The following is a 27314-nucleotide window of genomic DNA, read 5'->3' as shown; positions in this document are numbered from 1 at the left end:
TGAATCACTCAAAGATTTATTTTTAATTATGTGTACTTATGTACATGTGAATGCATGCACTGTTATGTGAACACAGGCACCCTTGAAGGCCGGAAAGAGGGTATTGGATCCTCTGGAGCTGGTGTTGTGAGCCACTTACTGTAGATGCTGGGAACTGAATTCAGGTCCTCTGCTAAAGCAGTGCTTGCTGTTAACTGCTGTGCAAACCCTTCAGCTGAATTTTTGTTAAATAAAGCTAAGAGGCCCAATTGCCATTATTCTGTAGCACACTCATTCTTTCTAATCAAGAATAGTTGTAAATTTTTAAAAATTAATCTTTTAAGAAAGTGAAGTTAGCTGAGAGGTCTGTGCTTTCCCTGTTGAGCATCTGTCTGCTCAGTTGAATTTGATAAAGGAAGTCAGTTTTCCAGGTGGACCTGTTGGCCTGAATCTATAATCCTAGTATTGGTGACCCCTATGCAAGAGGGAGTCTTGCAAAACCACAAGCTGGAGGAGGACATGGTCCACATAGGGAATACCAGGTCAGTCAAGGCTATACAGTAAGACCCTGTCTTATAAAACCAAACAAGCTGGGCAGTGGTGCCACATTCCTTTTAATCCCAGCACTCAGGAGACAAAGGCAGGTGGATCTCTGTGAGTTGAGGGCCAGCCTGGTCTACAGAGTAAGTTCCAGGGCAGCCAAGGCTACATACAGAGAAACTGTCTTGAAAAACCTAAATAAATAAAAAACATTTTTTTCTGGTATCAATTATTCTTTAAGAGAAATTTTCTTCCTTCCATCTATATATGTCATCACCCCCCCAGCCCCCCCAAAAAACAAAAAAAAACAAAACAAAACAAAAAACCATTCCCCAAAGCTTGGACTGTTACCAGGCTTGGTGGCAAACATCTTTTCCCTCTTAGCCATCTCACTGGCCTGTTGAGATATTTTTTTAATTAGCATGAGTTGGGCATGGTGGCAATTTACACAGCTTTAACATCAGCCCTTATGAGGCAGAGACAAATGACTCTCTGAACATTTGAGACCAGCCTGGTCTATGTAGACTATTCCAGGCCAGCCAGGGCTACATAGTGAGACCCTGCCTCAAAAAATAAATAAGTAAATAACTGTCATAGATGAAAGATAAGGTAGATAGGGAATGTGAGGGGAAACAGAGACACCAGGAATCTTTTAAACATTTTGGTTTATTACCTAGGTGGTTCACTCAAATACAGGAGAAGGTAGTAAGTTCAGTTTACGGCATGTCAGGTGTCAGGGGCCTGTTTGGGGCGATGATGGTGATAGAGGATGAAGGCAGTGATGCTGGCTTGTTAGCTAGCTAGCCTGTATTGGCACTCTAAAGGAAGACCCTGGTTTGTTTGCTTTTGTTTATATGAGTCATTTCACTCTGACAAGAACTCTGAGGGTAGGTTTAAGATCACCCTTACTTTGTAAGCGCAGAATTTGAGGCACAGTGGGGTCAACTAACTTGTCTGAGCTCATGTCTAACGAGTGGCAAAGCCAGAGCCTTGGTCAGGCAGTCAGAGCCCTATACTGTTGAACCCTTTGTTGTACCTGGACAGCTTTCATTGAGAGAAAAATGTTCAGATCCATGTACAGGTCTGGTGCCACAAGGAAGACATAGACTGCAGATATGTGCTTGGGAATTGTCAGCACAAAATAAATGTAGACACCATAGGATCTACAGAGGTTTGTGAAATGGCAGGCACATGCCATAAAGTCTGGCATTTGTCAGTAGCAGTAGTGTTCATATGGTAGGCATTGCTGAGTGGCTTGCCTGAGACTGAGGTGAGAAGGACTGGCGCTAATGGCATGTCTGCGGAGAGCAGTTTCCGAGTCGGGTGCCCAGCAGCAGCAGATTGCTGCTTTCTGGAACTCGTTTTGAAAGTTGAGTGAGCAGTGTTGTATTTGGCAGGTGGGTCCCTGCGACATCAGTGAGTAACAGCCACAGAGCACTTGATGGTGGGAGCAGCCATCAGAAAAAGGAGGCAGTGGTTGTACTGGTCTGTAAGATGGAGGCAGTGGTTGTACTGGTCTGTAAGATGGAGGCAGTGGTTGTACTGGTCTGTAAGATGGAGGCAGTGGTTGTACTGGTCTGTAAGATGGAGGCTGTGGTTGTACTGGTCTGTAAGAAGGAGGTGGTGGTCTTCTTTTAGCCAAGTCTAATCCGAAGAGGAAGAATGGTTGGAGGACTTGAGGATCTGATTTGGGTTTGGAAGGAAATGAAGTCTGAAGGGTCAGTAACTTGGAAGAGAAGAACCCAGTTAGGAAGCCCTGTGTTTCTGCTCCTTGCAGCTGGTCCTCATGGTTACAGAGCAGGTGCTCTTCACTGCAAACTATCTCTCCTGCCCTAAACATTTTATTTCTAAAACATCTTACTCTTTAGCCCAAGCTGTCCTAGACTTGGCTGTGTAGTTCAGGCTAGTCTTGAACCCACACCGTTCTTCCTGTCCCCCCCACCCCCTTTCTAAATTAAGCCTTGGCATCAATGAGAATAGGAACTCTTTTTTTTTTTTTGTAGGGAGCATTAGGCAAGAGTTGGGTAAGCACTGGCCCACTGATCACATCTCAAATCTTGCTTTACTTTTTCTTCCCTCTCCCTCCCTCTCTCCCTTCTTCCCTCTTTCCCTCTCTCCTTCCCTCTCTCTCTTCTGCTCAGCTTCCCAGATATCACTGAGATCACAGCAAGAATTTTTTTTAGTCTTTGCATCCTTCACATCTAACATGTAATGGGCTTAGTTGAATGTGTGTTTCCACAAGTCAGTTATGTTAGCTAATTAACTGACTTAAACCTCTAATTTTAAAGTGTTAAAAAAAAAAAAAAACTCTTCAGAACCTTGGTTTAGTGTTCACAATGCATGTTTGCGTGTACCATAGCATGTGTAAGTCAGAGGGTGACCTGCAGGAGTCTTTCTCTCCTTCACCCCATGAGTCCTGATTGAACTCAGGCTGTCAGGCAGCAAGCACCTTTTCTGCTGAACCATATTTCCTCCTTAAACTCTAAATTTTGAGAACATTCCAGACATCACAAAGAAACTTAAGTTCTCTTATTATTGTCAAAATATGATTTATTCAGAGTGAAGCTTGTTATCACATTCTTTTTCTTTTTTAGATAGGGTCTCTAACCCAGGCAGGCTTTGAATTCCTTATGTGGTCTAGGATGACCTTGACCTTGTGTTCTCCTGTCTTAGAGTGCTGTGATAACAGACATGCTCCATCCACCACATTCAGTTCATGGAGTGCCGGGAGTCGGCTCATGACCTCATTCACGACAGACCAGCTCTCTGTCCACTGATGTCCCTCACCGTCATGTCTGTGTGCTCCCATCACAGGGTCCCATGGAGCAGAGAGGCTTGCTGTCTTTGAAAGATTTCTTTTTAGCTCAGCTTCCAGACTGACTGTTCTAGTAAGTAGAAGCACACTGAAACTAACTGAAGCTGTGTATGAGGGTGTATGCAAAGCATTCAGCCACAAATCTAATGTGACCTGGTGAAAAAAAGGTCCTGGACATAACTAAATAATAAAATTCTAAGCATGACTGGAGATAAGGATGCCACCTAAACCTGGGCCCAAAATAGCATTTTACAAAATGATTCGTTTCTGGGTTTTGTTATTATTTTATTTTTGTTTGTTTTTCTCTCTATGGTACTAAGGATTGAACCCAGGATGTGCTAGAGAAGTGCTTGCTTCCCACCGAGCTACGCCTTCAGCTCCCTGTAGGTGTGTTTGAATATTTACCTATAATGCAAATCAATAGTAGCTTATTCTTGTGGTTTTGATGTTCATTTATTTATTTTTATGTGTATGACTTCATGCAAGTATGTGTATAACATGAGTGCCATGCCCACAGAAGCCAGAAGAGGGTGTCAGGTTCTCCCTGGACTAGAATTACAGGCACTGGGGAGCCAACTGAATGCCGTGACTTGCACTCAGGTCTTTTGTAAGAGTATTGTGTGCTCTTAACTACCAAGCCATCTGTTCAGTCTCCTGCTTTTACGTTTTAGCTCTGCAACTGATTTTAAGGGACAAAAAAATAATACCCTATCATTTGTATCCCTATAGCTCAGTAAATTGTCAAAAGGGAAAAAATAATGCCCACATAATCACACTAAGTTTAAGAGATGGAATACTATCAGTTCTGTGAGTAATTCTGAACATCTTATCTCATGGCTAATGTTTACTGGTTCTACACTGCCTAAAGTTGTCTTTAGTGCTTTTCTTTTTAAAGCTGGTATGCAGCACATACCTGTAAACCCAGCACTTGAGGTAGAGGTAGGAGGATTAGAGGTTTAAGGTTAGCCTCAGCTACAAAATGAGTTTGAGTCTAGCCTGAACTACATGAGACTGTGTCTCAAACAATAAACATAAAAAGTAATAAATTCAGATAAAATATACGTGGCTCAGTGGGAAAGTACATTATTCATGTGTGCAAGACCCTAGATTTAATCTCCAGAAACACACACATACAAAATGGCATTATATAAATTAAATTTATCATATTATTTTAGGGCCTTTATTTTATTTCATTTATTTTGAGATGAGTTTCACTAAGTATTCCTGACTAGTGTTGAACTCACAGAGATGTACCTATCTCCTTCTTTCCCTCAGCCTCTGGTATGCTGGGATTGAAGGTATATGCTACCACATCTGGCCCAAGGACCATTAAAAATGTTTCTTTTACATTTATTTTGTGGATGCATGTGCATATGGTTACATATGCCAGGGCATGAATATAGGGGGAGGGCAACTTGCATGTTCAGTTTTCTGCTTTCACCATATGATTTTGGGGTCAAACTCAGGTGTCAGGTGTGGTGGCAAGTGCCTTTACCTGCTGAGCCATTTCACTGTCCCTCAGTGGTTGCTCTTACCAGCTGAGTGGCATTACCTGTATTCACATCTTCCTGTGACCACCACCACCTATCGTTTCTAGCACATTCTTGCCTTTCAGAACTGAAGCTCTGCCCAGTAAGCAGCAAGCCTGCCTTCTGTTTCCATGGCTGTGTCTGCTGTAGGTGCCTTGTGTAAGTGGAATCATGTTCTTGGGGCCTCAGAGATTTGTGCTCTTTTAGGGCTGGTGGATTTCATCAGTCAGGTCTTCAAGGTCCATCTTTGTTTTAACATGAATCAGTTTCTTCTGTCTTCTTAAGGCTATGTAATATCCCATCATAGAAATGTACACTCATTTACGTGTTATATCCATATGTTTAATGCCCTGATTTTATTATTTTAGGTATCTACCAAAAGGAGATTTGCTGTGTTTGAAGAACTTCCATATTATTTATATAGCTCTACCATTATAAATTTTTCTAAGTTTTTTTTTAACGTGTCTGTTTTGTCTGAATAAATGTATGTGTATCATGTGTGTGCCTAGTGCCCAAGGAGGTCAAAAGAATGCATTGGATCTCCTGAAACTAGAACCACAGTTGGTTGTGAGCTGTTCCTGAGAACTAAATCCAGGTTCTCTGTAAGATCAGCAAGTGCCCTTAACTGCTGAGCCATCTCTCCAGCCCCTAACTCTACCATTTTTATTTTATTTTTTATGGTCTTGTTTGTCTGTCAGATTTTATTTGTAAAGGTTGATGATCAAAGCTACAAAAACATGGTTTTACAAATACAACAGTCCCAAAGAGAAGGGCTCATAGGAACAAATACTTTTTTTAGACCCTGAAGGAGCCCTTTAGGAGGGGACAGATGAGGCAGGAGATGTCTAGACATGAGTCTAGAGAGACAGCAGCCAGCAGAGTTGTAACTGAAAGAGCTGAGGCTTGGGCAAGTAGAGTTTGCCCTTACCTTGCCCTCTGTAGGTCTCGGGCCCTAAATTGAACTCTAGCCCCATAAATACAGGGAATTTGTGTTTTTAGTTCCCAGAGCAGGGAGAGGAAGGACTGTTACACCTCAGAGATGAGCCATTGGCAGGTCACAGAATGTCAGACCACAGCTGCCCCTGCACCTGTCTTGGTCAGTTCCTGCATGCTCTAGTGTTGCCTGTAGGTTGTCTGTCAGCCTACACAGGATGAGGTCATAAGTAAAGTCAGAGAACTCTGACCTCTGGTGAATCACAGTGCGTCCCGCATGTTCTTCACTTTGATACAGGGAGACCAAGGAAAGTAGGCTAGAACGTGGACCACCCGGCTTCATGGTCTTGGAGGCAGTGGACTAAGAGCCTGTTGGTGGTGATTCAGCTTCTCTGGAAATCATAAAGCTCAGGCATAGGAGAGCGGCTGCTGCCTCGTCCTGGCTCTCAGGGTCAGGTCAGAGGCCGTGGGACCTGTTGTTTGCTGTTTCTTCCCTTGCCCTCTTCCTCCTTACTTCATTTAACTTTTGAGACTGGGTCTCATGATGTAACTTTGGCTGGCCTGGAACTAGTGCACACACCAGGCTGGCCTGGATTCACAGAGGCCTGCTTACCACTACTGGGTTTAAAGGCATATGCCACCACATCTGGCTCGTTTTTGTGTTTTGAGACAGGGTCTTTCTATGTAGCCAAAGCTGACCTAAACTTGTGATCTTTATTCTTCTACTTCTTAAGTGCTACAGATTAAACTTCTTAAGATTACAGATGTGCACTGGATGCCTGGCCTCAGATATTTATTATGAGAACTTTTCCCATGAAGATTTTATGTGAAAGACTTCAGCTTTTGTTATCAGTATTTTCTTCCACTTGGCACATAGACAGTACCAAGAAGGACAAGGCAGGTGTCCCAGACAAACTGTCTAGCAGCTGTCTGGTCTTGTGTTTGGTGCTGACAAGCTCCTAGTTGCCATCACTGTCATTGCCTAAGAATTTGGGGCTGCTGCTGTACAGGCTGAGGGACACTCACAGAAGTGTTCATTGTGGCCAGGTCTGAACCATGGAAGAGCTGAGAGACTGGGAGATGCCTTTGGATATGAAAACTCTTGGGGCCTGGCAGATACAGGCAGAGTCCTTGTAGTAAAGAGAGGATGCTCTCCAGGTTTCTCTTACTACAGCGTTCAGTCTCAGGTGGTCCTGGGTGTGAGCTGCCAGTGCTGAGTGGAGAAAAGGCCATTTGACCTCAGCCTTCTTTATTGCTTAGAAGCCATGGTAGAGCTTGAGGGAGAGATGTTTCAAGGACTCCCCTCCCCTGTGTCACTTCCACTGAATTACTGTCCAGAGTCTTGAATGACAGGTACTGTGCAAAAGACTTGGTTGAGAAGTGAGGAGGAGAGTCTGTGGAGAGGTGGATAGCTGGTTAGACATATTGGGTGAAGGGTTGTGTGGTGGGTTCATCAGTAGCACAGCTGTTATTTTGCTGATTAAGTTTGTTATCAAATCTGTTGTTGTCCAGATGGAAGATGCCATGATGTCGTCAAGGGATAGACTGCTGCAGCGGTGTCTCTCTGAGACACTTCCTTTGTTCTCCCCTTGCACACACACTGGATGATAGTGGACCTGATAGCTCTGTTTCCAACCAACAGTAGCTGCAGTGGCAGCAGAGGGAGGGTCGGTAAGGTCAGCTTAGAGGCCATGGTGATGTCAGTGATGTCAGTTGGGACTGCAGAGCCAGCCCAGAGTCTGAGCACTACACCCTGCTCTAGAGTGTAAACAGTTTTACATTTCTAAACACTGGTGTCCCAAAGTTTCTCATTCTTTACATCCCCGTCAGCGTCAGCATTTGTTTTCTGTGCTCTTTTGTTTCTGGTGGTGCTAATAATCCAAACTAGGACACCTCTCACTTGATAGGCAAGTGGCCTACCTACCCCTAAGTCACACTCCCAGCCTTACCTGAGACCTTAAAGAAACAAATAATAAGCTGAGCATGGTGGCACAGATCAGAAATCTCAGCATTTGGAGGGCAGAGAGGCAGGTGATCTCTGAGTTTAAGGTCAGCATGGTCTACATAGCAAGTTCCAGGCCTACCAGGGCTACATCTCTTGCTCAGATTTTAATTAATTATGAGATAAAAAGTTTAATGCAGCCTAAGCTGGCTGAGAACTCTCTATATATCCAGGATGATCTTGAAAATCTGATCCTCCTGCCTCCACCTCTAGAGTGTTGGGATTACAACAAGCATGAGGTACCATACCTCTCTCTCTACCTGTGTGCTGTTGTGATCAAACCAGGACTTTGTGCATGTTAGGCAAATACTACATTCATAATCCTATTTAAGATTTTATATATATCTCTATATATAGATATATAGATATATACACACACATACACACAGATATATATCTGTGTGTGTGTGTATATATATATATATATACACATGTATATATATACATGTGTGTATGTTTATATACATATATATATTAGTATGGATGTTGGTGCACAGGCCGTGGCTTTCATGTGGAGGTCAGAGGACAACTTGTAGGAGATAGAAAATGGGTCCCAAGGATCAAATTCAGATTGTTATCAGTCTTGGTGGCAAGTGCCATTATCCACTAAGATTCCAGCTCTCCACTTCTACTCTCCTATCTAAAACTGTTCACACACACACACACACACACACACACAGAGAGAGAGAGAGAGAGAGAGAGAGAGAGAGAGAGAGAGAGACACACAGAGAGACAGAGAGACAAAGAGGTCTGTCATCTAGCTTTAGTTTGAAGCCAACAGTGTTGTAGGTCTTCATTCTCATAGTTACACAATGATGCTTAGGTCAACCGCAACCACAAAGGACTTGGTATAGAACACTGTACCATGTGATTATATGATCCAGTGACACTGTAGCAAACTTAGTCTATAGAAGTATACTTTGAAATCCACATTAAGAAGCCGCCTGACTCAGATTTCAAGTGGCATGTGTCCCTATTTCATGCCTTTTTGTGTTTTTGTTTCTTTGAGACAGGAGCTCTCCATACAGTAAAAGCTGGCCTTGTGGTCCTCAGCCTCTCCAATGCTGGGATTACCAACGAGTGTACCATGGTCGGCTCACCCATGTTTTTATGTCCTGTCCCAATTAGTCTGATGCTATAGGAGGCAAATGATAACCTTACTATTGTAACTCATTAGTAATTGACTTTCCAATTTTTATATGAATTATAGTCTCTAACTCCATCAATACAAGTTAAACTGTCAATATTTAATTTTTCCTGATATTCCTGGCATTTGTATGTACTGTAAACAACATAGTAAGCAGTTCTGTGTGTAATAGTTTGGGGCTACCTTCTGTCAGAATTACACTTACACGTTTGCTTTTTCTGTTTTGTTTTCAAGGTGTGCTTCCTTGTCTTGAAAGACATGGCTGTCCTTGAATTTGTCTGTAGACCAGGCTAGCCTGGAACTCAGAGGGTCTGGGATTGGGTTCAGAGGAGTTTACCCTTGTACTACAAGAATTAAAGCCAGGAAGTGCCAAAACCTGGAAGTGGCAGAGGCAGGAGTTAGCTGAGGAAGTGTGACGCCAGGGCTCTTCTTTGTAACCATAGCACTGTCCTCTACTTACTTGACACTAGTGTACTTAAAGGGCATGTGAGATAGAAAATGCCTTTAACATCCTCGGGGCTCTGGGGAGCTTGTTCAGTGTTCCTTACAGAATCAGTGATTACAGAGAGAACATCTCATCCCAACATTTATCCCTGTTCCCAAACTAGGATTTTCAAATCTGGTCTCCATCTGAGTGTGACCTTCCATTCAGACAAAGAACTCTTGATCTTTTAGTAGGATTGGCAGATCAAGCGCTGATAGGCAGCACATTGCCTGTCAGTGTCTAGACTTTAAGTGCTGACCTGAGCAGTCCTGGGCAGATCATGATGTCGCTAGTAGAGCAGGGCAGCAGTGAGGATCTGCGTGTTTTATGTGTGTCTTCATGGATTCACCACTTCTTCATAAAACAGAACCAATTGATATGAATAACTACGGAGCCTTTTGTAGCACAGTTATGAACAATGCAAAAATGTTCCTTTCTGGAAACTGTTGTGAGCAGAATAAGAAGCTGTTTTAAATGCTTAGAAAAGTCTTTGACACTTGTAGAGTTCCTTCTTCCTGGCAGGGATTCACATACCTCCTTAATCTCTTAAGGCAGGCCACAGCTACACTGTGGCAAGCAAGCCAGTGCTCTGTTTTCTTCTTGCTCTGATTTAGCTTTTGTGCCTCTGGCTATGCTTCCAGACAAAAGCTAGACCTGTTGCTTGGGGTCAGCCAAATATTTGGCTGGAGGGGGAAATAGATCGTCACTTCTGCTCCTCAAATGTGTTTTCTGTGGAGGCTGATGACTCTCATTGGTATTCTTCCTCATAGGTCTATGAAGGGCTGGACATCATCACCAACAAGGTCTCTGCCCAAGAGCAAAAGATGTGTCGGCACCACATGATCAGCTTTGTGGATCCACTTGTGACCAGCTACACCGTGGTGGATTTTAGGAACAGAGCAACTGCCCTGATATCCTTAAGGAAACTTAGCACCCAGATCTGGAGGGTTTCTGGTGGTGGTTTGTTTTCTAAGCAAGAGGACTTACTCCCAGTAGGTACCTTCCTCAGAACTCATCAGTGCTGGCTCTTAGCTCCAGACCGACTAAGTTAGTGTCTATAACAAGAGGTCTGTGTGGTTCTTTCTTTTTGGATTTTTAATATTTTTATTGTATGTGTGTATCATGTCTGTATGTGGAGATCAGAATACAACTTTCAGGAGTCAGATCTCTCTTCTTACATTGTTGAGGCAAGGTCCTTTTTGTTGTTTCTGCCATCCTATGTATTGCAGGCATTCTATCCATGATTGACGTGCCAAGTGATTTTCTTCTTTCTGTCTCCTGTTAATGTGGATGCTGGGATTATAGATGTGTGCACCATATCCATTATTTATTTACTTATTTTAATTTTTATTTCATGAGCATTGATGTTTTGCCTGCATTAATGTTTTATGAGAATGTCAGATTCCCTGGAACTGGAGTTACAGACAGTTGTGAGCTGACATGTAGGTGCTGGGAATTAAACGTGGGTCCTCTGGAAAAGAAGCCAATGCTCTTAACTGCTGAGCCATCTCTCTAGCCCTCCACATCTGGCTTCGTATGTGGTCCCCTGGGGTCTAAATTCAGGTCATGAGGCTTGCTAGGTAAGCTCTTTTACCCATTGGGTCATGTCACCATCCTATAGGTTAGGGACATTTGGGGAAATTATTTTACAGCAGGATACTGACTTAGAAGTAGAAATCTGTGTTCTAAGTCTGAAATTCCCTCTTTTGATGATGTTGTTTTTACCAGGTTAAAGCACTGCTCATGGCCCGGAGCTTCAGTCCTCTGCTCTGTAGAGCAGGGGTATGAGATCATACATTTATAATGAAAATGAAGCCACTGAAAACCTCAAAGGAATTGTTGAGTAGGAAAGGATGGGGGAAAATAGTTCTTTTTTTTGTTGTTGTTTTTTTTGGTTTTTTCAAGACAGGGTTTCTCTGTGTAGCCCTGGCTGTCCTGAAACTCACTCTGTAGACCAGGCTGGCCTCGAACTCAGAAATCCGCCTGCCTCTGCCTCCCAAGTGCTGGGATTAAAGGCGTGCGCCACCACCACCCGGCTGGGAAAATAGTTCTGATACAATTAAGACATTTTCGAGAATAAAGGAACTTGGTGAGGGGATTTACACCTATAATTTTAGCTCTAGGGGAAGCTGAGGCAGGAGGATTATGCTTACATTGCCAGTCTGGGATATATGGTGAGAAAACCATAACTACTGGAGGATGTAGTCCAGTGTCAGAGCACTTGACCAGTATGAGTGAATGAGGTCCTAGGTTCAATCCCTAGTAACAGAAAAACATCCTGAACCATTAAGTAGAGGGTGCACTGGCAATAGCAGTTATAACATAGGTAGCTTTCTATCACAGGAGCCAGTGAGGAGCCTCCGTAGGTAAAAACACTTGCCATGTAAACCTGAGGGCCCAAGTTTGATCACCAGATCCTAGAGTAAAAAAGGAGAAAATTGATTCCCAAAAGAGTGTGTGTGTGTGTGTGTGTGTGTGTGTGAAGTAGGAAACTCAGTGTATGTTGAAATGGATGTATATATTTATCTTATGTATTTCGGAATGGTAAAGAATGAATGGAAGCCCTGGGTGGTGGCGCATAAATAACTTTTATATTAGCACTTGAGGAGTCAGAGACTGGCAGATTAATCTGAATTTAAGGTCAGCTTTGTCTACATAGCAAGTTCCAGGACCGCCAGGGCTACACAAAGAAACCCTTTTTCTGAACAAGGAGAAGAGGAGGAGGAGAGGAGGAAGACGAGGAAGAGGAGAAAAAGAAAGAAATATAAATGATTTTATGTCCATAAAGGTGCATGTCAGGACTGCAGATCCAGGTGGAGTGCTTTCTTAGCATGCACAAGACCCCAAGTGTGATCCCCAGCGCTGTGAAAACTAGGCATGGTGGTGCACTCCTGGAATCCCAGCACTTGGAAGGCAGAAACGAGGTCAGACGTTCAAGGTCGTGGCAGCATAAGAAGTTCTAGGCAAGCCTACGAGAGAAAACTTGTCTGGAAAAAGAAAATAAAAGGTTTGTCAAACCAGAACACCTAGACATGTGCCCTGGGACACTCTTGTTCAGGCAGTGTGACCTAGGTATGCATTGAAATTTTGCCCTTAATAGCAATAAACACCCACATTCTTATTCTCAAAGAGTATACAAAATCTGCTTTACTCATAGAGGTTCTTTAGTTGTAGCCACATGCACCAATCAGCATGGAAGGCATTTACAAACAACATAAATGTTGAGAATTACAAGATACATGGGCGGTTTCGCCACAGTTATAACTACAAAAGTTAAAAAGCAATTCTGTGCTTGGTGTGATGGTGGACATCTGCAATCCCAGCCCCTAGGAGTGGAAGAAGGCCATTGGCTACACAGCAGGTTGAACCCAGCTTTGAACAAACAAGACATATATAAGCTTGGGAGAAAAATGTTTATAACATAGGGAACAAGTGACTAATGTTCTTAGTAAATGAAGGCTTCTCCTGTGACTATGAAGATACTTACTGGGCCTGGTATGTAATTCACATAGCAAGCACAGATGATAAGCATGGAAGAGGTTTGCCCTCCTTAGTAATCATGGGCATGCAAATCTGGACAATGAGATAGTGGTTTTGCCTATCAAATGGGTAGATTAAAATGGAGATAATAATTTCAAGTCTGCCTATTTTGCAAGGCTGTTGTGTCAGATGAGATAATATATATATATGAAATCCATTTCATATTGACAGCTGTCACCAAAGATGAGGTCTTACTCTGAGACAGACAGATTGTTCGTAAAGAATGACATGGCGTGGAGAGGGCTGGTTGTTTTCCAAGCACAGAAGCAGCAGTGGACGACTTCACCAGACTAGCTCGAGCTAGATTTGGAGTTTGGTTAAGAGCATAGAAGTCACAGTGTCAAACTGAAAGTATTCCAGTGAGTTCCAGCATCCCAGTGCATGAAGATGGAGAGTTCAAGGCTAGCCCACACTTGTGTCGGAAGAGTGAGTGGCAAGTACCTTTACCTACTGAGCCATCTTGCTAGCCCCTGTCTGTTTTTTTGAGATAAAGTCTGTGTAGACCTGGCTGGTCATATACTTGCTATATGGCTGGCCATGAACTGATAGAGTGCTGAGATTATAGGCTGTTCCGCCTGGTGCCAGCCCTCTGATCCTTTGTTGGTAGTATTGTCCTTCCTTTTTTGCCAGTTAGAAGGATTCTGGTGGAAACCCTCATATAGTTCTACACTACAGGTTGGCTGGCAGGGAGAAGGAGCAAGTAAATGATTAACTGCATATTGAAAGTCAACTTTCTTTTTAAACAAGCAGATCCCTAGTTAAAGCAAGTAATTATCTGCTCAACAGAAATTCTAAAGAGAATCAATCCCAAGAAGCAGAAATATGTGGCTGCAGTAAATTGAGTACTTCCTGGTTTTCAGGCCTTACAGTAGAGGCTTTATACACAGTTATAGTTAATGTTCCTAAACACTGGAGTTTTATAGATGAGAAAACTAAAGGTCAGATAGCTTGAGTAACTTGCCATGAGAATTGAAGTCTGGTGAGGTCTTGAGTGGCTGAGCTGAGCACTACAACTCAACAGTGACAGACTCTGACTCACAGCTGTGGCGTGGGAGAACTAGCCTGTATCTTATCTCAGAAAACCAAGTCACACACTGTGTTACCTTGGTGAGCATCCCCGGGAACAGCAAGACTTAGACATTTCTAGAACCAGGTGTCATCATGCATTTATGTCTGGTTTTCTTTTATTTTTCTTTTTTCTTTTTTTCTTGTTTCTGTTTTTAAATTAAAAAAAAATTACATGTGTAAATGTTTTGCCTACATGTATGTCTGTGCACCATACCATGTGCATGCCTAGTACAGGTCAGACAAGGGCATTGGATCCCTTAGAGCTGGAGTTACAGATAGTTGTAAGCTGCCATGTAGGTGTTAAGGATTGAACAGGGGTCCTTTGCAAGAACACAAGCACTGTTAATTACGGAGAGATCTCTCCAGCCCCTCTATCAGCCTGCCTGCCTGCCTGCCTTCCTTGTTTTCCATTTTTGATGTGTGTGTGTGTGGGGGGGGGGGGGTATTCTCGTTAGTCTGTGCATATATGTGCATGTGCATGTAAGCATAAGTGGGTGGAAGCCTGAGGTATGCATACACATGCTCGCCTGTGTGATTTCCTATTAATACTCTTCTTCCCACATGAGTCAGTATTCACTTATTGCTATTAAATAACTTTCTTAATGTTTACATTGACGATATCTTTGCTCGAGACAAAATTCCCATTGTGGTGGGAGGAACCAATTATTACATCGAGTCTCTGCTCTGGAAAGTTCTTGTTACTACCAAGGTAAGTCTAGTTCACTTGTAACTCACTAAAGAATAGGCTTACCTTTTTTTTTTTTTTTTTTTTTTTTTTTCCATGCCAAATAATTTTAGTGGGAGGAAGGTTGACTCAACTGTTTCTTATAGTCAGCAGCTGTAATTTTCCTACTTAACATTCTGAACAAATGCCACCTCCATATGTGAAGTCTACTCCTCCAAGCTGGCCTAAGGGTAGGGGTTGTGTGTGGGAAAAGGCTCTGTGGACTGACTAGCATCCCTGTAAAGTAGCAGTACATCTGTCTGACTCAGCATTTCCTGGCTGCCAGCACAGCGTATATGTCAGAGATGTCCACACTGACCTTCCCTGTGGAGGCGCTCCTGTATAGGGCAAGACTTTGCAAATGGCAGTGTGCAGGCAGTTCTGGTCCACTCTTTGGTCATCCTTAGGGCGTGTGCACTATATTGCTGAGCATGTAAAATAGATGTGGTAGCCCGGTTAAACAAGCAGAGTAGCCAAGAACTTCCCTAAGAGGCAAGCGCTCTTACTCTTTGTTTATTGTGGCCTTACAGTATTTACCACAGCATATTGGAAATTTTGGTTTATGATCTGTTTCTCACGGTATGATACAATCTTCAGATCCATCTCTGTTCTTTATTTCTAAGGCTTAGCAAGATGTCTGGCCCATTTATAGTCTCAGTGTTTATTGAATGTTGGATTAAATTTATTTTAAACTTTCATGTACTAGCCCCAGGAGATGGGCACCAAGAAAGCGGTTGATCGGAAAGTAGAGCTTGAGAAGGAAGATGGTCATGAACTCCATAAGCGGCTAAGCCAGGTGGACCCAGAAATGGCCGCCAAGCTACACCCACATGACAAACGCAAAGTGGCCAGGTAAGAAAGCCTGGGTCCATTGTCCCAGAATCCCTTTATAGAGCTTGGAGACAGTAAAGTGTTTGTCTAACCTGAGTGGTAGAGGGGCTTGGTAATAGTGGAAACTGATTTGTTGTTCTAGTTCGGTGGACTTGGAGGCTCTGAGTTACTGCCTCAGGCCAACTCCCTCAGTAAACAGTTGCACTCTGCTTTGTTGTTACATTTTAAAGGCATGGTACTGTATTGTTTTTCCCCAGGGCCTATGTAATCTTGCTTCATTTTCTATTTGATCTTTGCTTGTATAACAGTTTTCATATAAAATTTTTCTGGCATGTAATTCTTTTACATTGTGACTTGAGTTTCATAATTTGATTGTGCAATGCTGGGTTGTGCCCCAGGAGCTTTCCCAGTGGGAGGTGGTGTTTATAAGCTGTCTTATAAGTCAACTCACCTTTGCACATGGGAGCTTTGTAGTAGGAAAGAAAAGCAGTGAGTAAACTCCTCACATGCTTTCTTAGAGTGTTTTGGAATTGAAACTTCATATGTTGCTTTCTTTTTCTGCAGCTTTGGAAGTGTGGCTCCTGTGTTTGGCACAGGAGACTATCTAAAGGGAGGATTTACTGGGTGCTAGCTACACACATCACTTGCTGTGGTAACATCAGTGTTGAGGGCTTAGAAAGTATTCTACTCAAAAGATTTTTTAATACCAGTGTTTCTTCATACTTTTCCATTATTCTGCCTTAGAAGAGTCATTTAAGAATGCCCCTACCCCACTGTGCCCTCTTCCAATGAAATTTTACATTAAAGGAAAAAGCTTTTTCTACACAGAGGATTCTTGGAGGGCCACCGTCTAACCATTTTCTCCTCATGAAGGTATTGTCTTCCTGAGCGCTATTCTAGGGACATGCTATTTGTACTCAGTAGGCATACTTTTTTTTCCTGTTGTTGAGTCAAGATCTCATGTCGTCCTCACTGCCTTAGCTGAGGGTGGCCTTGAATTCCTAGTCTCCTCTTATCTCTATCAACAGTGCTTAGAATCTGGCATTTGTCTCCACACATTTTATTTCAACTCAAACTTTTCTTTTTCTTTCTTTCTTTCTTTTTTTTTTTTTTTTTAAGCCCAGGAATATTGTAGTGAACATTCCATTTACACTTCTGCATGCTGTGATTTTTAGAGTCTGTCTTTAGTTTTTTCTCCTTTCCTGATCAGATCTTTCTGTTTTTCTCTTTGGTTTTTCAAGGCAGGGTTTCTCTGGCTGTCCTGGAACTTATTCTGTAAACCAGGCCTTGAATTCAGAGAACTGCCTGCCTCTGCCTCTGAGTGCTGGGATTAAAGGCGTGCACCACCACCACCACCACCACCACCACCTGGTTCAGGGTTTTTTTTTTAAAAGCTGCTTGAGAACTGTGCCTCAAAAAGAATCACCGAGTTCCAAGCAAGAACTCTAGTGTCTCCTATAGGAAAGATGGGGAACTTTTATCATCACTCTTTTGGGTGGAGTCTGTATTCTTCCCATAAGTAGGTGAAGTACTGTTAGGGTTTTTTCTTATATATATGTTCTCTGAGTGACCATGATTATTGAACAACAAGGGATTTCCCACTGGTGTTGGGGTTTCGGGAAACAAAAGTGGGTCAGGAAGGGAAAGATTGCTTTCCAGCTGATAAGTTGTAGCCATCCAAGTGGGACAGTGTGGCTGGCTCTGGGAGCTCATACCTGGTGCTATAATACAACAGACTGCACACAGACATGGACACCAGCTTAAGAATGAGTGTGTGGGCTCTGTCTTTGTTCCAGGAGAGTGAACTGGATTAGCCAAAAGTGTTCTTGATTAATTCTAGACATATTTAAAAAGAAAGTGGCTGAGCTGGATGTACAGCATGCTTTGGCACTATGGGAAAGGCACTCCAGCGAGCCCAGACTTGTTGGCTTGTACAAAGTGTCCCAAACAAGCTTGTACTACTCACTTGAAAGTGAGTCTGCTTCTGTTTGTACAGAAGAAACCTGTTATTTCTGAACCCGTTTAACTAATTCTAGAATTTTTTTTTTTTTAAAGAACAGTGTTATTTCTCACCAAGAATTTAGGTGCCTTTCTGAATAGCTCTGGGATTAGAGTAAAGCCAGAGCTTCTTGCTTTGGGAATTTATTCATGAAGTTGAAAAATGAGGCTTTTTGCGAGACAGTCTTTCTCTTTATTCCAGTTGAGAATGAATATTCCTAATGGGTTCCCTACCCCACCCCCTTTTTTAAACAACTTAGGAGCTTGCAAGTGTTTGAAGAAACAGGAGTCTCTCACAGTGAATTCCTTCATCGTCAACACGCAGAGGAAGGCGGTGGTCCTCTCGGAGGCCCTCTCAGGTTCCCTAACCCATGCATCCTCTGGCTTCATGCTGACCAGGCAGGTAAATGCTTCGGTCTAGAGTCCATCTGAGGCAAATTGAAGAATACTAGGATTTTGCGTGTCAAGCGCTTTGAACCACTGGTGACTGATGGTGAACACTAGTATAAACTACTAAGTTTATTGTATCAGCACCATGCCTTGTCTTAGGCCTTGTGCTGCTGTTCCCTTAGGTGTTTCTGGAAAGCAGGGAAGAAGAATACTGGTTTTCAGATACCAGAGTAGGGTAGGAAGAGACGTACAGAATGAAGAGAGACTGTTGCTGAGAAGGCTGAAAAGTCAGAGTGAAGAAAGGTTTCCTACGCCCTTTTCTGGAGTGTCTGAAGACCTCTACAGTGTATTCATATAAATAAAATAAATATATCTTTTAAAAAAAAAAAAAAAGATGGTTGTGAGCCACCATGTGGGAATTGAACTCAGGAAAAGCAGTCAGTACTCTTAACTGCTGAGCCATCTCTCCAGCCTACTCTGTGAGTTCTTAAGGCCAATTAGTTTACCATTATGTATTCCAACTCTTCAGTAATGGTATGATAATAGAAATGATAATGATAGTATGTATCTCATAGTACTGATTGAGAATTCAATAAACTAATATTAAACAAAGTTGTGGGATTGGGAATATGGCTCAGTAGTAAAACACTTGTTTGATACTTACAAGACTCTGTGTTCAGTTCCCAGCAGAGCGCTCATAGTGAGCTTCATGCAAACAGTGAAACGTTGGTTTACGGATCAGAGAAAGAGCCGTGGTCATTAGAGGCCAAGAGGCAGCAACAGTGAACAGATAGGGCACACAGTCCTAAATGTGAGGAGACTTCGTCCCAAGTCATTCTCAGTTATAAGTTTATGGAAGATTATAACTTTTCTGTCATGAAATGTTTTTACAGTCCAGCCTTACACACAGTTCAGTACAAACTACTGGTGTTGCCTCATGCTAGTGCTGTGTCTGGCTGCCCCACCCATGATGCTCATCTCCCACTCACCTGGGTAGTTGACGCTGCACCAGGAGGTCACCTGGGGATTCTGATGAAAATCACACAAACTTAGAGTAAAAAAAAAAGAATATGACAAAAGTTAGGAAAAGTCAACCACTGTATATAGTGACACGTCCTTTAGTCCCAGCACTCAGGAGGCAGAGGAAGGTAAGTCTCTGTGAGTTCCAGGGCAGCCTGGTCTACAGAGTAAAACACTGTCTCAGAAAACCAAAGAGAAAAGAAAAGTCAACCAGGGAATCCTTGGTTACTTATAAAATCATGGGTGTGTAGTTCACAGTAAAGTGCTTGCCCGTGGTTCTAGCTGTCATTATATGCTATTCAAATAATAGGATGGCATGTACTCTGTTCTGTTTTGCTGTCCACTTTCGCAAACAGTCCAAAGGTCAGGTAAATATAATATGAATCTTTATATCAGAGGAATCTTTTCATTCAGATAGAAACCCTTCTTTATGGCACCCTGGTCAGTTCACCGTGTGAGTGTGTAGTAGACACCTGCACGTGCTTCTCATTCATGGGCTGTTCTGACTCAAGTTCTAGATGAGCGCTTGGATAAGAGAGTGGATGACATGCTTGCTGCTGGACTCTTGGAAGAGCTGAGAGATTTTCACAGACGCTATAATCTTAAGAACATTTCAGAAAATAGGTGAGGATTTGGCTGCTTTTCTGATTTCCCCTTCTTTGCCTGCCCATGGTTGCAAGACCATAGACAAGAGTAGTACTAGCTCTCGATCTACTGACTAGTCCTTGGCATTGGCATTGGCAAGACCTGTTGAAGGCGGTTATTATACCTGTTGGAGTGGAAGTTGGCTTCCCCACACACACACCCCCCCGTTTTTAAGGAAGTAACTGGGGGCTGGTGGGTGGGAAGGGGAACATTTCAGTCAGTAACCACTCAGGACCTCACTGTTCTCATCAGTGACACCCTCCAAGGCCCCTGCTGGCTTCCAGAGGCTGTGCCTCACTGCTGACACTCTCCTGTTCCCAGCCAGGACTATCAACATGGTATCTTCCAGTCAATTGGCTTCAAGGAATTTCACGAGTACCTGACCACTGAGGGGAAATGCACACCAGAGACTAGTAACCAGCTTCTAAAGAAAGGTGTGAATTCCTCTGTGTAACCTAGCCTTGGATATCCTTGGGTGATAGTCTGAGCTGATGCTAGAAGAGTCTCAGCTAAAAATTGAGATTGTTATCTGTGAAGTCTAATAGTGGGCTTATTTCTTTTGTTCTTGGACTGGGAGGGTGTTGACTCCCAATAGAAAGAAGTGCTTACCCAGATGTGGCTGCTGTATCTTCCAGGTGTTGAGGCTCTGAAACAAGTAACTAAGAGATATGCCCGGAAACAGAACCGATGGGTTAAAAACCGCTTTTTGAGCAGTAAGTCCCACTTTTCTTCTCATCTTCTGGATCCTTTTTGACATAATGTTGATCTGTCCTAAGAATTTGGTCCCAAGGTCTTTTGCATAGATGATTATTTGGGGGTGTTTTCCAGTGATGTCTCAGAGGGAAAACAAGAAACAATTTAAGTCTCCACTGCAAAGTTTTTCTTCTTCCTTGAACAGATGGTGGTGGCTACAAACAGGATGTAAGAGCAGCATATCACATGTGAGCAGACTAGGTGTTCAGATCTGATCCTAACTTCAGTTTTGTACCTGCCGAGCAGGCAGAACGCTGCAGGGAACTTTCCTAGTTAAAGTGGGTCTTAGGTCTGGTGATCTTTACTAAAAAGAGCAAAGTGAAATATTTCTCCCTGCTTTATTTTTGAGATCATATACATGGTACTTGAATTGCTTCAAGTGAAACTTTAATTGGACAGAACTCTTTGGGCATGGGGGTTCAAGACAGTGTTTCTCTATATAACATCTCTGGCTTGATGTGTAGACCAGGCTGACCTTGAACTTACAGGGATCGAACCACCTGCCTCTGCCTCCCAAGTCCTGGGATTAAACCACTTCCAAACTTGAACAGAACTTTTAAGGGAGAGGGAAGGAAAGTCTCATACTGTGTCTTTGACACTAAATTTAGTCCTATACATAGTTGAATTGAGGCTTCAAGGTGAAGGGAATTGGTTTTTTACAGATAAGAACATGAAGACCTAGTGAAAGTCGAGTAACTCCCCTCCATCCCTGGCTACTAGGCAAGAGAGCCCAAGTATAGGCCTGACTCTTAAGTATAGGCTCATGTCTCATTTAGCTTATGCATTGCCTACCTGGCATTCATATTGGCCCTCAGGTCCCCAGTTGTATGCTTATGAGCTAAATGGAGATTAATTTAAGTGTAGTGAAACTTCACTTTTATCTTGTGGAAACTTTTAAAATAGACTTTGGAATCATCTCTAGTTTGCTTTTTGCCAGTAGAGTTCTGCTTTCAGTTATAGGTCAGACCAGCTGAAGCCTCTGCCCCTGGTCTTTGGTGCCTTTGACCATATACACCTTGGTATATGGTGTCACTTCCTTCAGTTTACCCTTTGCCTTCTGTCTTGATAAATAGGTGGGTCCTGTCTTAGTCTTAGCTGAACTTGATGTTCAGAACCACAGATCTCAAGTACCACTTCCCTTCCCATTTCTGACTGTAAGTCTGAAACAAAAGCTTTTTGTAATGATTTAGAACTTCCTCTTGTGGTAAGGCATAGTAACTCCTGTCTGTGAGGCCGGAGGGGTTAATGGCATCTCATTCTGTGCAGGCTCAATCCTGGTGCCAGAGTGAAAGGCACAGCTGCCCTGTAAGTCAGGAGCCACATTTGATTGGCCAGGACTAGTCTGCTGGGATATGGCCTGGCAGAGAGCCAGAGGGACTTCCCCACCCCAGCTTGGCCTTGGACCCAAGCCAGAAATAGCAGCTGGGAGCCGAGAACTTGTTGAAAGGTGCTTAGACAGGGCACAGAAGCCCAACAAAGGACTTAGAGGAGAAAGGGAAATGTAGAGTGGCCTAGAAACAGGTGCAGACCTTGACTGAGGCCAGGTGTGCTGTGGGTGCTGTGGGTGCTGTGGGCGCTGCCTGCGCTCTCCTGGTCTCACCTTTCCATGTGGCGGCAGGTGCAGGCCAGTCTGGTCTGTGGAGAATCTTACTTGTGGTTGGCACACTCAAAAGGCCAGCACCTGCCAGCCGTTGGCATCCCGATCGATGCCTTTGATATTTTTTGTCTATGGGACAATGCTTCTGCCTTCAGGTAACTGACTTCACCTAGCTGTCTAGTGTGTCTGTGGCATGCGGAGGCTAACTGCAGCTAAAGTGTTACAACATAGTTGGCTCAGATGTGTAATGTCTTTTCCTCCTCCCTCCAGTCTCATGTCCATTCAGAGTATTTACCACAGAGTGGGGTTTGAATCATCCTTTACATATGGTTCTTAAAAGAAAGTCTTCAGAAACCTGGCATTGTACTAGATGGCTGTAATCCCATTACTTGGAAGGTAGAGAGGCAAGAAGATCACGGGTCTAAGACCAAACTCACGTGCTTAGTGAGTTTGAGGATAGCATGGGTTGGGCCACATAAGTCTCTGACAGTCCTCCCCAAAAGCATGGAAGCAGGGTGAGATTCAACTAGATCATCCCCAAGGCTAGTAGAGCAGCTTAGTTCCTCCTGGAAAGTACTGTCTTTGTGTCATAATGGCCCACATAGTGGTCACCAGAGCTGGTACTCCATTTTGATTTCCTTACGGATCAGAGTTTCTGCACCTAAGTCCCTGTTTACATGGTCATGCATATTTACTGCCTATGAGTCAGGCTTATGGGTCTTTGAGATTGTGGCTCGTATTTGTAGCAGAATGAATAGCATAGGAAGAGTGTCACTCCTTTGGCCCTGTGTGTTCTGCTTGAAGGTTTTAAAAGTCTTGGAAACAGAATAGATTGGGACTTAGAGGCCAGGCTCTCACAACTGTTTTTTGTCATCATTAGGACCTGGTCCCAGTGTCCCCCCGGTATATGGCTTAGAAGTATCTGATGTTTCCAAGTGGGAGGAGTCTGTTCTGGAACCTGCTCTCAATATAGTACAAAGTTTCATCCAGGTGACTATTGAGGAGGCACGGTCTGTGATCGGGTCTGCAGAGTACTTTCTTTTACTGGCACTTTCGCTGCTGTGTTGGTGAGCCAAATGTCTTTTCAGTGGGATAGAGCATCAGGACTGACTGCTGTTACATCTCTGGAGCTTGTTTTTGCTTTCACCTTTAGAAAGGTTGTTGCTGAAATCTGTTGATAGCCCACCTGCTCTCTGGAGGATGAAAAAGGAATCTTGGGGAAATCCCATGTTTTTTTTACCATCAGAGACTTGTCCCCAAGTCTCCTTGCATTCAATGCCCCTGCCTGTTGCTCTCTTAGGGTCATAAACCGACAGCCACTCCAGTGAAGATGCCATACGATGAAGCTGAGAACAAGAGAAGTTACCACATGTGTGACCTTTGTGACCGAATCATCATTGGGGACCGGGAATGGGCAGGTAGAGTGCAGATGAAGAGTGGTGTGTGTGTGTGTGTGTGTGTGTGTGTGTGTGTGTGTGTGTGAGAGAGAGAGAGAGAGAGAGAGAGAGAGAGAGAGAGAGAGAGAGACTTTCTAAAACTTAGCCTTTAATAGTTGAATGCTATAATCAGCTTTGTAACAGGACAGACAGATTCCCGGGAACCTTTCCCAGACTAGGGAGTTACCTCTGTACCCTGACATGCAGACCATCGCCCTCCGGATGCAGCTTGAATAGGAGCATCCTACCGAGAGAAGTTTGTTGGCCTTCCCTGTCTAGAACTTAGTTGTGGGACAGATAGAAATAAAGTCATTAGGCAGCTCCTGCAAGCTAGTTGGAGCAGAAGCACAGCTGGAAGGGAGCAGGCGTCACGGGGTCCTCAGGCCCTCTTAAGATAACTTGTTGAACTGGTGAATGGCTCAGACTGTGATGGAAGATGGGAAGAGATGCTGTGAGAGCTAGCCTGAGCTAGTCTGTCCCAGCACAGGAAGCCTGCTCAGAGTGTGCTTCGCTGGGACTCTGAGAGTAGATGTTTCTCTCCATATCACCCCATACAATGATTAGGTCTATTAACTGACATCTCTGGCAAAATGCACCCCATTGTCAGAGACTGGGACGGCTGTGTGCCTGAGCAGCAGAAGAAGCCCTGATTGTTGTTGGTGTATAATGATGAAAGGGGAAGAGAGAGAGGGTGTCTGATTGCTTTGTAAAGGAAACTTAGTGGTTCGATTTGTCGAATGTCCTTTGGGGGAGCCTTTGTGAGCTTGGCTGTGTGAGCCTTCTATAGTGCCATCTGTCGAGTCCGTGCTCCCATCCCCTGCTGCCATGGAGAGCAGCCCAGAGCCCAGGTTTTCCTGAAGCTCTAGTTAGAGAATAAAGCTGACTCTTCTCCCCACACAAAGTCTTTCAGCTTCTAAACTCTGCCACACTCACACTTCCAAACCTTTTTTAAAAAATGATGCTTTTAATATGTGTAAAAAGAATTTAGCCTAGGCTCAGTGGGTAAAGAAGCTTGTTGCCAAGCCTGGTGACATGCGTCCAGTGCCTGCAACCAACATGGTAAAGGGAGAACCACATTCCATTTCCGCAAGTCTCTCACCTATGTATATACACAAATAAGTAAATAAATAAGTTTAAAAATTAGCCTGGTCATCTCTCTTTAGGTGTTCCTAAAGGAGGTTTCTTTGCGGAACAGGATAGTAAAAATGAGCCTATATGAAATAGTCAGCAGGTAAAAGTGAGAGGACCAGTGGGTTCATATAACAAACCTGCCCTGCGGGGCCTTAGCCAGTGTTTAGCGCAGGCCTAGAATTGTGTACTTGGGAGGTGAAGGCAGGGGACACCTAAGTTTGAGGCCAGTCTGGGCTACCTAGTAAGACCTTGTCTTAAATAGCAATAAACATGTGTCTACTCTGTCATATATTAACAGTTTAAAAGATTATATAGTTATATTTAAATGTTTTTTGTTTGTTTTGTTTAATTAATTCTAGAAAACCATGATGACTGATTGTTTATTTGGTCTTTGTTTTCTCAGCACATACAAAATCCAAATCTCACTTGCACCAATTGAAGAAAAGAAGAAAGTTGGACTTAGATGCTGTCAGTGCCATAGGAAGCCAAAGGAATTCCCCAAACTGTGACCCGGAACGCAGAGAGGGGGAATCCTCAGGGCAGCAAGATCAAGAGCTGAAGGCCAGTGTTTGAGAGCCATGCCTAGTGGCCTTCATAGAGATGTGGGGATCAAGTTCAGGAGGGAGGGGAGTGTCGCTCTCCCACGCCTAGACTGAGGAATGCTGGGCAGAAGGCCCCACCATCTTCTTTCATTCTGTGGTGTGGTCTGCAGTGGAAACAGCAGGCCTTTCAGCTCCTTGTGTGCCTGTTGTGTCTGATAATGATGTAGTTCAGAGAGGGATTTTTTTTTTTCTTTGAACCTTAAAGGTTTTATTTTAGAAAGAGGCACAGATTGCACATTTTCTACTTGAGGATCTTTTTTAGTGGTGAATACCAAGATTCAGCACATCCTTTAAAAGAGAGTTCTTGTCCCTGGCGCTGGCTAAAAATATCTCATTTCCAGATGCTTTTGTAGATGACTGAAGTATTGTAAGGCACGGTCAGGAGTTCTGGACTTGAGAACGGCAGGAAGGAGTAGCCCAGAGAGATGATTAAGCGAGCTGTCTCTGCTCTGTGAATCTACAGAAGAGGGGGTCAGGCTGAGGTGGTTGTGACCTGGATCTTGAAGACTAAAGAATCAGAGCCTGTTGAGCTGCACCTGTTCGTGGTGGCTACTGTTGCTGTTCATCGAGGGCAGAAATCTATAGATTCTTTTGAAATGTAAATAAAAAGATTTGTAAAAGCCCTGTAGTTTATATATAGCATGCTACATTGTCAATGTGATAGCTTTTTCTCAAACTCTACATTTATCATAGATGTAGCTGTGCACTGTACACTTACATTCCTCAGAGATCCCCAGAGTTCCATTTGAGAACTCTGTAGGAGGTGAGGAGGACCATCTCTGATAGCAACCAGTGTAGACAGGAGTACCAAGGGACATGGAAGCTGACGATGTCAGTGTAAAAGGGAGGGGAAGGAGCCTTTTGAGTCAGGCATGATGGTTTGGGCCTTCAGTCCCAGACCCCTGAAGGCAGAGGCAGGTGGATCTCTAAGTTCAAGGCCAGCCTGGTCTACAGAGGGAGTTCCAGAACAGCCAGGGCTACACAGAGAAACCCTGTCTCAAAAACAACAACAAAAAGAGCATTTCTGCTGGACTTACTTTTTAAGATTCCAGTCCTTGGAAGGTCATATAAGAATCATGTGTTCAAGGCCAGCCTTGACTATATATTGAAACCAAAACAAGCCCCACAGAACACAAACAAGTTGGATCTGTAAATTACATGTCACACAGGCATGAGACCAAAGTTAGATCCCCAGAACCCACAGAAAAGCCCTGGCCTGGTGGCAGCCTGCTGCTGTTCCTACTGATGATGACACTACTGCATACCACAAGCATCCTGTCATCTGATATCTGGAATCTGACTAACAGATTGTGAAGTGCTGTGGGGTGCTGGGAATCAAACCTAGGTCCTCTAGAATAATTGCTCTTAACCAGGGAGCCATCTCTAGCGGCACAAAATATTTACTAGGGAGACAGAAACAGGATTATCTCATGCCTTCTCTGTCTAGCCTATTATAACATGCTGCTAGTGAGAAGTGAGAAGCACTGTCAGTAAAGGTGGGGTGGGGTGGGTCGGAGACTCAGTGGGTAAAGCACTTGCTTTGCAAGGACAAGGACCTGCTTTCTGATCCCTAGCACTTGGAGCAGAGAAAGAAGAACAGCAAACGGCAGATCTCCAGAGCTCTCTGCCTGCCAGCTAGCCAATCCAGAAAATCCAGGTTCATTGAGAGATCCTGTCTTTAAAAAAAAAAATCAAGGTAGAGGGCTGGTGAGGTGGCTCATCAGGTAAAAGTGGGTGCAGTGTGAACATCTGTAATCCACAACTCCCAAGAGATGGCAGCAGCGGACAGGAGAACCATCCGGAAGTCCTTTGACCAACTAGCCTGGAGTACGTAGCATGCACAGACAAGATATGCTGTGGCTCAATGAAGGAGAAAGAACAAACTCCCAGAAGTTGCCCTTTGGCTCCCACGTGTGCATACTCCCACCGTATGTTCACCATACATCCCTACACATAGTAATTGTTTTTTAAAAGATGAGTTCTTCCACATGCACACACAGAGCAAGATGAATGGTGCCCTAGGAGGAGTGACACCTAAGGTCATTTCTCTGGCCTGCCCCCACACATATAGACATATGCACACATACACAAAACAGAAGCAAAGGAACCCTTCAAAGTTTGTGGTTACCTGTGCACTGGATGGCAGTGAG

General features: G+C 43.6%; 1 protein-coding gene across 1 annotated transcript in view; it reads left to right on the top strand.

The window, feature by feature from the left end:
- Positions 1–25784, top strand: part of Trit1 (tRNA isopentenyltransferase 1) — a 44668-nt gene extending 18884 nt beyond the window's left edge. The window contains exons 2-11 of the mRNA XM_076934266.1: positions 10200–10342; positions 14650–14746; positions 15468–15613; positions 17851–17993; positions 19513–19624; positions 19967–20079; positions 20281–20358; positions 22876–22985; positions 23296–23413; positions 24966–25784. Coding sequence (XP_076790381.1) covers positions 10200–10342; positions 14650–14746; positions 15468–15613; positions 17851–17993; positions 19513–19624; positions 19967–20079; positions 20281–20358; positions 22876–22985; positions 23296–23413; positions 24966–25135 — 1230 coding nt within the window. The 3' untranslated portion in view covers positions 25136–25784. The remainder of the gene's footprint in view (positions 1–10199; positions 10343–14649; positions 14747–15467; positions 15614–17850; positions 17994–19512; positions 19625–19966; positions 20080–20280; positions 20359–22875; positions 22986–23295; positions 23414–24965) is intronic.
- Positions 25785–27314: the final 1530 nt, after the last annotated feature.

This window comes from Arvicanthis niloticus, chromosome 5, assembly GCF_011762505.2.
Source record: "Arvicanthis niloticus isolate mArvNil1 chromosome 5, mArvNil1.pat.X, whole genome shotgun sequence".
Lineage (NCBI taxonomy): Eukaryota > Metazoa > Chordata > Mammalia > Rodentia > Muridae > Arvicanthis > Arvicanthis niloticus.
This window is presented reverse-complemented; position numbering and strand designations above follow the sequence as displayed.